General features: G+C 41.6%; 1 protein-coding gene across 1 annotated transcript; it reads right to left on the minus strand.

Annotated features, from left to right (window-relative positions):
• Positions 1 to 1,292: 1,292 nt before the first annotated feature.
• LOC103091430 (N-acetylglucosamine-1-phosphotransferase subunits alpha/beta-like) lies at positions 1,293 to 11,030 on the minus strand (the record flags this gene model as incomplete). Its single annotated transcript, XM_007448149.1, has 5 exons — positions 1,293 to 1,370; positions 3,289 to 3,379; positions 6,938 to 7,105; positions 10,594 to 10,692; positions 10,945 to 11,030. Coding segments are annotated over 5 exons (522 nt in total), but the record flags the coding sequence as incomplete, so codon positions are not given.
• Positions 11,031 to 11,173: the final 143 nt, after the last annotated feature.

Raw genomic sequence — 11,173 nt, forward strand, 5'->3', positions numbered from 1 at the left:
ACAGTTATTTACAAGTTCTTTTTACAAAATATGTATGCCATTTTGAAAGAACACTGTTAAGATCATGATCTAAAATACCTGTCAGAGTTCAAAAAGGACACATAAAATCCACAGTACAATGACATAAATAAAACATGGCTGATCATCAAGGCTTACCCACACATAAAAATGCTAATTCTCTATCCCAGTGGTCACAAACCAATGGCCTATGGCCCAAATCCAGCTGGTGGCCTGTTTTTGCACATCTGCGAGTTAGACATGGTTTTGACATTTTTAAAGGATTGTTAAAAACAAAAGCTAAACTAAACAAAGAATATGCAACATAGACACATGTGGCCTGCAAATATTTACCATGTGGCTTTTTTACAGAAAAAGTTTCCTGACCGTCACTTCATTATGTGAAACTGATTGAGAGCCAGCTACTGGAATATACTGATGAGTATTAAAGAAGATACCACTGTTATGGGCCACTACCACCAGCACTACTCATTTCTAAAATGAGGCACTTCTTTTTGAATATGTACATCTTCAGAACATAATTACATCTGGCAAGTAGCTCAGCTACTTAACTCTAGCCCTTTGTGATCAGGCCTCCACATGAAATCACAGTATTCTTAGGGGCTGAAGAAAACAAGCACAAAGTATCAGATGTCAGTCACTGAGCTCATAAATAATGGTAAGTGGGTTAAGATCACATTGTTTTAAATGTTAATAAAATCCATAATTTAGGTACTGCCAATAGGACATGACATTGCTGCATCAGTTAAATAACATCTATAAAAACATGTTTACACATCCCAATTCATTGTTTTCAAAAGCAAGGATAACTTAGTTAACTTAGTATGTACTTACTTTAAAAATGAGAAATGGAAAAAAGAAACAAAAAACCCCCAAAATGTAAAACCACAGCAAAAAGCTTTGGAATGCCAAAGACTGGGGACTCTTAGCAATAGCACTCAAGCTGGCTTAAGCTTCTCATATTAGTTAGCTGCTCAGTTGCCATAGCAACCATTGCTGTCTCTCATCAGCGAGGCTTTTCATTAAAAGAAACATCGGTCCATGCACAGATGCTTTAAAAGTAAAACCAGAGCTGCTCAACACACAAATTTTCTGTGTGTTGGTTAAGCAATTCCTGGTCAGTAGGCTATATTCATTCCAGAAAACAAGTATTATACTGGATGTTATTCCTTCTTCAGGCCAAGCTGGCTAAGCATTACATCATGAAGACATCTCTGATGTCGAGTTTTAAAATGCTCAGTGAATGCTGAGGTAGATTTTCAGATGAAGATCCTTTATACCTTGATTCGGTCAGGACTGGCTTCTTTGTGTATCCTCCTCCTGGGAAATATCTTCCGCTTAAGTGCAATTAACTAAAGGATGAAAGACAGAAAATAAATTTTAATTCTCCAGGTTGACAAACTTTAACTTTCTTTCTGAGGGTCCTATGACCTTAATCTTCTCCACAGTCCTATACATAAAAAACAGCAAACAAGTCTCCATCATTCTTCCCCTCAAAACGAAACCAACCATTGATTTTGTTTAGCTTCGTAGGGTTATTTTTTAAGACCTATAAAAACTACAGATTTTTACATAGCAATTACCACGTATATTTATTTTCACAGTGTCTGTTTGTCAAGTCTTTCTACTGAAGGAAATGGACTCTTCAGCCATTAAGATATTGTCTCTGGGTTTGAAAATGACTACCTGTGTAAGTTGGAATTTTAATTTTTTTTTAAGAATTCTATCACCACTTTTTTTCCTATTCTTAGTGACCACAGCAATAATCATTGGGCATTGCCTGTATTTTCAGGTTCATGAATGGGTTGAAATACAAAAGTTCATTTATAACTTAGTAGCTTAGAACTTGGATAAATACTTCTACTGGAAACAGTTTATCCATGATAACATCTGAAATAGAAAACCTGACCACCTTTATAAGAAAGTTTCAATGTCTACTGCTCCATCTTGAGGTGAAAGCAGACTTTGCCCAAGCATGGACCACCCTGGTCTGGATGACGACCTGGGATTCTGGGGCAGCGGAAGAGGCAGCCCTGGCTCTTTTGGGGAGTGTGCAGGAGTTAAAGAATTCGATTCAGGCAGGTGAAGAGCAGGGTGTCGGGGAGGAGAGGGGATTTACTCTTCCCTTCCTCCCCCCCTCGCCCTGCCTCTCTGGTCCCCCGTTCTCTGCAGGTATAAACGACAGCGAAGAAAGACCCTCCTGTTCCTTCCGTGGCCGCCAGCTGCTCCTTTCAGCCAGTGTCCCTCCCCTCCCCCATCGCAGGCCAGCACACAGCTGACTCACGGGTTCCTCCCTGGACCTCGGTTCTAAAAGCAAGTACAATCTGTTTAAGATTTTTTTCTAAGATTTTTACTTGCCAAGAACAATGGCAACAAGACCAAGAGGAAGGTTTCTATTCCGTGGGAAGTGGATGAAGGTTAAATTGCAGTCCTGCTCGCCTGTCAGACCTTTATTTCCTGAGTTTCCTTCCATCTGCAGCACGAAGCCCAGGGCTATTTATCCTAAAGCCCGCCCTCCTCATTGTAAGTAAACTCAGTGTAAGCTTCCCATCCTGACAGGCAGAAAAGCTCCACTTGAGAGTCACCTGGAATGAGGCTGAGAGGCAGGTTCGACTGCCCGGCACAAGTCGGTCAGCCCAGACACCGGTCCCTTCCTTCCTTCCGAATCCTTTCTTTTCTGAGCATTTCACACCTGCTGTGGCCTAATGAGGATTCTCTTATCCCTTTCTTTTGACCTCACAAATCTCCCTCTGACTTCTGGGAGGTGGCTGTGTGTGCACCTGTGTGGGGATGAACTCCCAGCAGCTCAAAGGAAACGTAAGTGGGAGACGGGCCGTGTGCCCGAGCCAGGCACCGTCAGCAGAACAGGGGGAGGCCTGAAGATAAGACGCTGTGGCCACTAGTTTGGAAAGATTAAAAGAAAGAAAATTGGAGACCCACAGAAAATTAGTGTCAGATGCAGATTCGAGGTGGTTTTTTGGGTTTAAAATAAATAGTCTGACTTGCAGACTTCAGGCTAAAACTGAAAAGCTCTATTTACTGAGCCCCAGGTACAAAGAATACTGGTTACAGATTTAGAAGATAAATGGAAAAAAAAGGCGATTATGACTGTTGCCTGAATATTATGAAATATTTAACATGAGTATAAGCCAAAAGGAGAAATAAACATTTTCTTCTTATGAATTTATATCATTTTCTTAAAAAAAAATCAGATTAATGATACCAAGAAATACTGTTTGACATCCACATAAAATATATAATAACACTTACCTGTTCAGCAAAAAATGAGAATACAGTAAATATAATCAATGTTGCTAGCACACAATGAGTCCAAAACTTCAATTTGTCTCGATACACCCTCCTGTTCAGAGAGAAAAGAAGGAAAATATGTAGTTATGTGTAGGGTTTAACTATCGTTACTTAGTAAAGCTAAGTAAAACTATATACTGTTTACTAGTTTAGCAAAAACAATGTCTGGAGGCAATTCTAAAATGTTAACGTAATTATACATTTCCCACCTGAGTTCAGATTTTCATTGTTATAGTAAATATTGGAATTAGTAAAAGTTACCCAGGCAGGGGAGAGGACTTCAAAAGAAAATTAGAATTTTTAACAAATTAAACAAAATCCCCTCTTCCATTCATTTGTATTTGCTCAGTCACCCAACCAGCACCTCCTGTGGATACAGCAAGGTGACCAGGAGAGTCCCCTGCTCTAAAGTATCTGCAAACCTGGGGAGGCGCTGACGTGCAGACAACTAGCCATCACACACGTGGACAGAAATATCTGTTATCAAAAGCAGAGTCTTGTGGAAAAACAGCAAAATGAGGAAAGCACCACAGAGATGGGGACACTCCATTTGAGCCTTGAAGCGGGGAAGGAGAGCCTGTGGCTGAGAAAGGCGATGAGCGTCAGCAGCCGTGCAAGCTGGGTCCTGCTCAACTGAGCCAAGTCTGCACAGAGGCACGAGGGACACTTGGCCAAGGAGAAGCAGGTAGGTGTGAACTGCAGCTGTTCTGGAAAACCATGCAATAGCGTTTGGACATAATACTCTGTGGGAAGGGGGATGATATATAGCATGTGCGTGTGTGTGTGTCACAATCGGGGTGCAAATGGCGGCCGTCTGAAGGATGGATGTCAAAGCATGTGGCCAGAGGCAGGCAATCCAGTCAGTCTGGGCAGAGAAAAGAATGAGGGCTGTACTAGGGCAGTGAGAATGGAAGGAATGAAGCAACAGAAGAGACATTCTGAGGGTGGAATCAACTGGCCTAGGAGACAGATAGGATATTGGGGATAAATGGGAGTACAGCAGTTTCATCACCTGTAATTTGGAAATAATAATTTGTTATGAAGATTAAATAAATGCTTAACATAAGGCTTAGAAGATATGCTATGCTAACAACTGCCAGGTTTAGGCCTCTGTGCTGAGTTCCAGGCTTACTCACACCTGCCTGGTAGTGGCTGTCTCTACTCTGAGTCACATATTCCAAACGGGGCCCTGCCCCGCACCCTTCTTCCTCCTGTGTTTCCTACGTTAAGAGGATCAAAAACCAGCTCAGTGAGTTCTAACGTCTACCGTATCATTCAGAAGCCATGTGTAATTTGAAGAGCTAAGAAGCCACAGGCTGTGACACAGCTAATGAGCTGCCCCAGTGACCAGAGAACCCTGTAACAGCTGAAGGGGAGCTGAGCTCACCTCAGCCAGCCATGCACTGAGTACCTACTATGCACGAGGGATGCAAGTGGACTCGGACAGGGAGAGCCAGTCTCTGCCCCGACGAGGGCTCACAGTCTACAAGGAGCGACAGGCACACCACATGGACTGCTCTAAGTGCAGAAGCTGCTATTCCCGAGAAAGGGACAGGAAGAAAGCCACTGCAGGAAACCAGGGGAAGATGACGGGGACTCAGGAGTGCAGGATCACGGAAGGAAAGCGAAGGAAAAAGTTTCTATCGGTTTGGCCAAAATGCTCGTTCAGGTTTTCTTCCATAATGTGGAAAAACCAGAAGGAACCTTTTGGCCAGCCCAACAGAAAGCAGGGAGGCGTTGGTGGGTCAGCAGTGAGAGATGACACAGAAGCGGAGCGGGCTGAGGAAAAGGAAGCCCCCAGATCAGCAACCTGCACCTGATTCACCTCCTCTGCACAACACAGAAATCAAAGCCCTCTCCAGCTACTCTTAAACCCACTCCTTTCTTATTCAGTAGGGCCCTTGAAGGTGAATTTAGTCACGAACTGGATTTGTGGGGATTGACAGCTGGAACCGTCCAAAGATCTTTCTTTTTCCTCTGAGCTAAAGCAAAGTGAAAATGGTGAGAAACCGTTCCTTGCCATTGCTAGAAGACAAGTTATTTAGTAACAACTTCTCCTTATGAAAATAAAAATATGTACATAGTAGCAATACACATGCTAATTGTCTCACCCAACTGCAAGACACCAAAGAGCTCTAGCTGCCAAAGTCTGCTAATTTCCTCTCTCAAATCTCTGCCAATTGTATCTACTGCTTTCTCTCTATTCCCTGGGCCATGTCCTTGGTTCACACCTTGACCATCTGTTTCCAGGACAAGTGAAATGCTTACTGCTTGTCTCTCTGCCTCAAGTTCCCAGACAACACTGCCTTACTCCAGACGCCTTCCTCACCAGTCCACCCCGCAACCACTGTCAGTTATCTTTCCAAATCGTGAACTCTGATGAGGAACCCCTATTCTCTAAAGAAAGATGTCTAATTCAGATACAGCCCTTCACAATTTCTCCTTTCCCTCTCCACAGCACTGTCTTCTGTAGCTCGGTGTCTTTGCAGGTACAAAGGAACACTACCGGCAACCCTTCCTACCTGGAAAAGTCCTTTTCATAATTCAAAACCAAGTCCAAATGTCACCGTGCTGCCATGGAACTAGCTGCTTCCTCCTCTGTACTCTGAGAGCACTGAAGCCTATCTATCGGCCTCCGTGTCACGTCCTCCGTGTCACGGCTGGTTCGCTGGCTTCTGGTGAAGGCCGGCGCAGTGTCCCTTCCGTCTTGCACAGGCAACACCACATCTAACTGGCCTCACTTTACTGCACTGCACAGCCCTGTGTCAAGCAAGTCTATCGGCACCATTTTCCCAACAGCATTTGCTCACTTCGTATTTCTGTATCACATCTTGGTAATTCTTGCAATATTTCAAATTTCTTCATTATTATGTTTGTCACGGTGATCTATGATCAATATGACCTTTGATATTTACTACAACTTGCTGAAGGCTCAGATGATGGTTAGCGTTTTTAGCAAATATTTTAAAATTAAGGAATGTACTTTTTTAAAGATATAATGCTATTGCACATTTAATAGACTACAATATAGCCTGAACATAACTTTTATATGAACTGGGGAAGGCAGTGGTCTGGAACCGAACCCGCAATATCTCCGAGGCTTGCCCCTATTCCTAGTGCCTGGCATGGCGGGCAGGCAAGGGGTCAAAAATTTCCCTAAATTGAAAGATAAAATTATCTTTCTAATTAAGTGTTGGTAGTAAATGGTAGTAAAAATCAAAGAAGGAAACATTGTAAAGCAGCTTTGGAATAGAGTGGAACGAACGTGTGAAGGGTCAGGAATCAGGCTTGGACTTGCCACTTGTCAGCTACTCCACCTTGAGCAAATCACTCACTTCTGTTACTGTGCTCTCACCTGTAACGTGGCAACAGGAGTAGCACCTTTCATTGTAAAGAGTAAATATACTGCCCAGCAGGTACTCAAGAAACAGGGCAGCCACTTCGATGGCAGTGATGACGAATAAGGCTCAGAAAGTGTGCTCAGCCAGTGAGCTCAATAAAAACTATGCGTGTATTTTACAAAGAAAGCAAATAACACAGTAAAGAAATTTCATCACTCTAAAAAAAGAAAAAATACACATATGTACGTATATGAAACAGGAAACCTTACCATTCCTGCAGCTCATGCATATGAAGGAAACGGTTTCGATACTCCCTTGGCAGCTCAAACTGGGATGGAATGGGGAACACGGATTCGTAGAAGTCCCTGAGAACAGCCTTCACTGTCTGGGCATCTTTATGATTGTGGTCGATGTTGTCATTCAGGCAAACAAACTTCCTGGAAACAAGAGAGACCCAGGGCTATTACTGGTTATCATAAGGATGATCCTTACCTAACAAAAGAAGTGTGGATTCCAAATATATTTTAAATGGACTTATGTCCCAAGCTGTTGCATTTACTGATATGATTCTCTAGGGGAATGATGTTCTGTAAATTTTTTTAGATATTCCTCTCCTGTAAAACAAAAAGAACTAGGGATGATAATTTTGAATGTGCCTTCTAGCTATGGGAGTAAATTATTTTCATTTCTATTCGGCATGTCCCTGACTGAAGCATTCTGTTAGCATCCAGGGAAAAACTACTAAGTGCCTACAACTGAGTTCTCTGAACTGATACAGTTACATTACTAAGAACAGTCCTGTAGATCACTGCGATAGAGATGGTTCCTTATAGCTATAGATTTTATGAGATTGATGATGACTTCTTAACATGTCTCCAACCAGGCTGTAAGATTCTAGAGTTCCAGCAAAAAGTAGGTTACAGTGGTGCTTCCCTACTTGTTTCAGGTTCCCTTCCCGGCAAAAGTCACTAAACTGAGGGCCCATTAAAACAGCAGGTAGGGATAACACCACTTTTGAAGTACATTTAATTTTAATTTTTTTTTTTTTACAATTTTATCAAGTCTAATAAAGCCCTCAGATCCTACTACCAACTTACAGGAAATACAGGGGACAGAGGAACACGTTAAACAACTGGGAGACCATCAGAAAAGTCCAAAGTTCAGGAAATCTACAGAATATATAATCTGATTTCTTCATATACACATGCAAACATTTATATGGTTTTAAAAAAAAAGAGACGGGGAACCTATGGACTTAATTGCAATGAATTAACTTGATACCATTTCAAACCAACAAAGTTAAAAACATAAATGCTTATAAAAGACAACGGAGGAGAAAAGTCTCTGCTTATTGAAGATAAGTGATGAGTAAGTGGAAGTTCATTATCCTATCTCTAAAGTTGGGGGAGTTTAAATTAAAGGATATTAAAGAGTTATGTCAACCAAATACAATGCATGAGGCTTGACTGTTTGTTAGATTAAAAACAAACAACAGCTGTAAAGGGCATCTGGACGCAACTGGTGAAGTTTGAATACAGACCATCTGTTAGATGGTACTATTTTAGTCAGTGTTAAGGTTCTTGGATATGTGTTAGTGGTCCTGTGGTATAAAGGAGTATGACTGTTTAGATGTGCTAAACACTACTGAGCCTGTGCTCTAGAGCCTATGAGCCACAACTACTGAAGCCTGCACACCTAGAGCCCGTGCTCCACAACTACTGAGCCCGTGCACCACAACTACTGAAGCCCACACGCTCTTGGGCCCACGTGCCGCAACTACTGAAGCCCACACGCCTAGAGCCCGTGCTCCACAACAAGAGAAGCCCACGCTCAGCAATGAAGACCCAATGCAGCCAAAAAAGGAAGAAGACGTGCTAAAATAATGAGGGGTAAAGGGTCTGGATGTTTGCAACTAATTTTCAAATGGTTTAGCAAACAACACAAAAATCAAACCTGTGTGTTTTTGTGTCCATACAGAGAGATGGAGAGAGCGAGCAGACAGACATGACAAAATGCTGAAACTTTAAAAGTCTGAGCTAAGGGTTTATTGTACTAATTTTTTCAGTTTTTCTGTATCTTCAAAATTTTTCAATAAGTTGGGAAAAGTTAAAGGAGAAAGTATGTGTATGAGACAAAGAGTATGTGTAGACACAGGGTAACTACAGCAGACCTTGCTGGGTGCCCAGCAAACACTCCCTCTCCTTCCAATGAGAACTTGCATTTTGCTCCGTATTTCTCCCCCATGAGCTGACTCAAAAGGTAGGCAACCGCACCCCAACCCAGAGTCAGCTTCTGACTAGCGTAAGTGAATCGCTCCCCTTCACGGCGACTGGTACAGGAATGGGGGGAGGGAACAACACATAGGAAGGGACAGTCCCCTATAGCCTCAGAACACGGCTATGTCTGCAGGGACATTGGAACTGCTGCAGCTGCCCTATCTCCAGCCTGAGGATGAAGTCAACACAAGCAGGAAGGGAGAAGGGCAGCAGAGCCCAGATACTGCCTCTCCTAGATTCCCCGTTAATGCGATAAACCTGTCCTTAAAGTGTAAGTCAGTCAGAAGGCTGGTTTTCCACTCCTGACTTAAAAATGAGCCCCACAAAGTAAAACAGAGCAAGAGTTAAAAATGATAAAATCTGTTCAGGGTTATAGGACGTATCTGGGCCCGGCAGACACTGCTGGAAAGCCTGTCTTGCCTTGGGTCTTTTCAGCAAAACCATATCCCTTTAAGTATCATGAAGATGTCTGTGAATCCTCTCGCCCAACAACTTTCAAACTGGCACAAGACATAAAAGTATAGGGTACAACTAAAAACTCTGAATTCTCAATTGGTCTCACTACAGATCACCAAGGACTGAGCAAGCACGTCGACACAATGGGGGAAGCAAGCAGCAAGTACTGAAATTGGCCCTTAAGGTTGTTTTTGTTTTTTAAAATTTGAGCAGGGCATTCCAAGAAGGGAACAGCATGTACAAAAAGAGCTGCAAGCTGGGTGGTTCTTAATTATTATGGCTTATTGTTTGCTTAGCTTGTGGGAAGTATTTGTTATTTTGTAGGAAATATTTTATGAATATACTACATAAGTATTAAAAATATTTTCATTTTTCTTAAAATTCCATATTCCCCCCTGCCCAAAAATCAAGAATGGAATTTTAAGAAAAAATACCATGGCTTTAAAATGCCCGGAAATTTTACACCTCTGATCGTGTATAATTAAGATCATAATTTAAAAGAGATAAAACTTCCAAAAGCATTTGAAAAACTCAGATGAAAATATTCAATTTCATATGCCAAGGGTTTTTTTCTGAGAAACTACTGAAACACCTATTTCCCACTAAAGTTCAAAACTCAAAAATGCAGATTTTAACCAATTTTATCGAACTAGGGCAACTGTTAGGGGGCCAGGCTGGAAATTTTCAAGGTTTATGTAAACCTGAACATTGAATTTATCCCCAAAGAATGACTGCAGTTTACTGGATTTTCACATTTATGGTAGCTTTCCTTTTTCCTCAGAAGCTAATTTGAACTTCACTTTGAATTGCAGGTCTAACCACCAAAACAACTTCTCTGGGAGCACCTTTTTAGAAATGCTCTGAGAGTGCCAGCCGTCTGGCCGCACCTCCCCGACGATGCTGTCCGCCCCTCAGCCCAGCCCTCAGCCTCACTGAACAGTCCTGTCACTGGACTCTGAGACGTCCGTGCTAGTCCCTGGGCACGCGGGGCCCGATCTCAACTCACAACTCCCATCTCTCGGTTCAAACACTACCTCTACCGTTAGACATTTCCGTCTGCTCCAAACAGAAATAAGCCACTCCCGTCTCTCTAGTCCTACTGCTTTTTTTCCTCCATACTCTGTATTCAATTGCGCTGTGAACCTAAAATGTTCTAAATTAAAAACGATGACAACAAACAACAACAACAGTACCTGGGGTTTTTTCTTATATCATCCAACTGGCCAACCACATGAGAAACATTGGTACGAATCATCTTAAAAGCAATTTCTTCTTCTCCCATGATTTCAAACCTAATATCAAAACATATTTAAAGAGTTTAAATATTTATGTGGATATGTAAAATAAAATTTCAATAAGAAAAGCACTTTATAAAACTTAAAAAAAATCAGCATCCTTGGAATGATTTAATTTTTCCATATTACTAAAGGAAATCTCACATAAATTTCAAAGAATGCTTAATAGATAAACTATGGTAAAATTATGAAAATACCACTCATAATTATCCTTAAATTAAACAAAGAGAAAATGTATGTAGTACTTACCTATATTTGTTTTTGTCCTTATATGCTTTGTGGATTCTATCAGTTACTGGTTTACAGTTGGTTACTAGACTTTTAGTGACTGGTGGCTGCGAGAAAATACAGACATTACATCAGGGCAAAGACTAGGGTGAGGCAACTGAAGCATATTCATCTCAGGTGCAAAATTTAAGGAGGCACAGAAACACTCAGTAATTAAGATGACTTTTTTTTTTTTTTTTTTTTTTTTTTG

Source organism: Lipotes vexillifer, unplaced genomic scaffold (assembly GCF_000442215.2).
Source record: "Lipotes vexillifer unplaced genomic scaffold, Lipotes_vexillifer_v1.1 C27592254, whole genome shotgun sequence".
Taxonomy (NCBI): domain Eukaryota; kingdom Metazoa; phylum Chordata; class Mammalia; order Artiodactyla; family Lipotidae; genus Lipotes; species Lipotes vexillifer.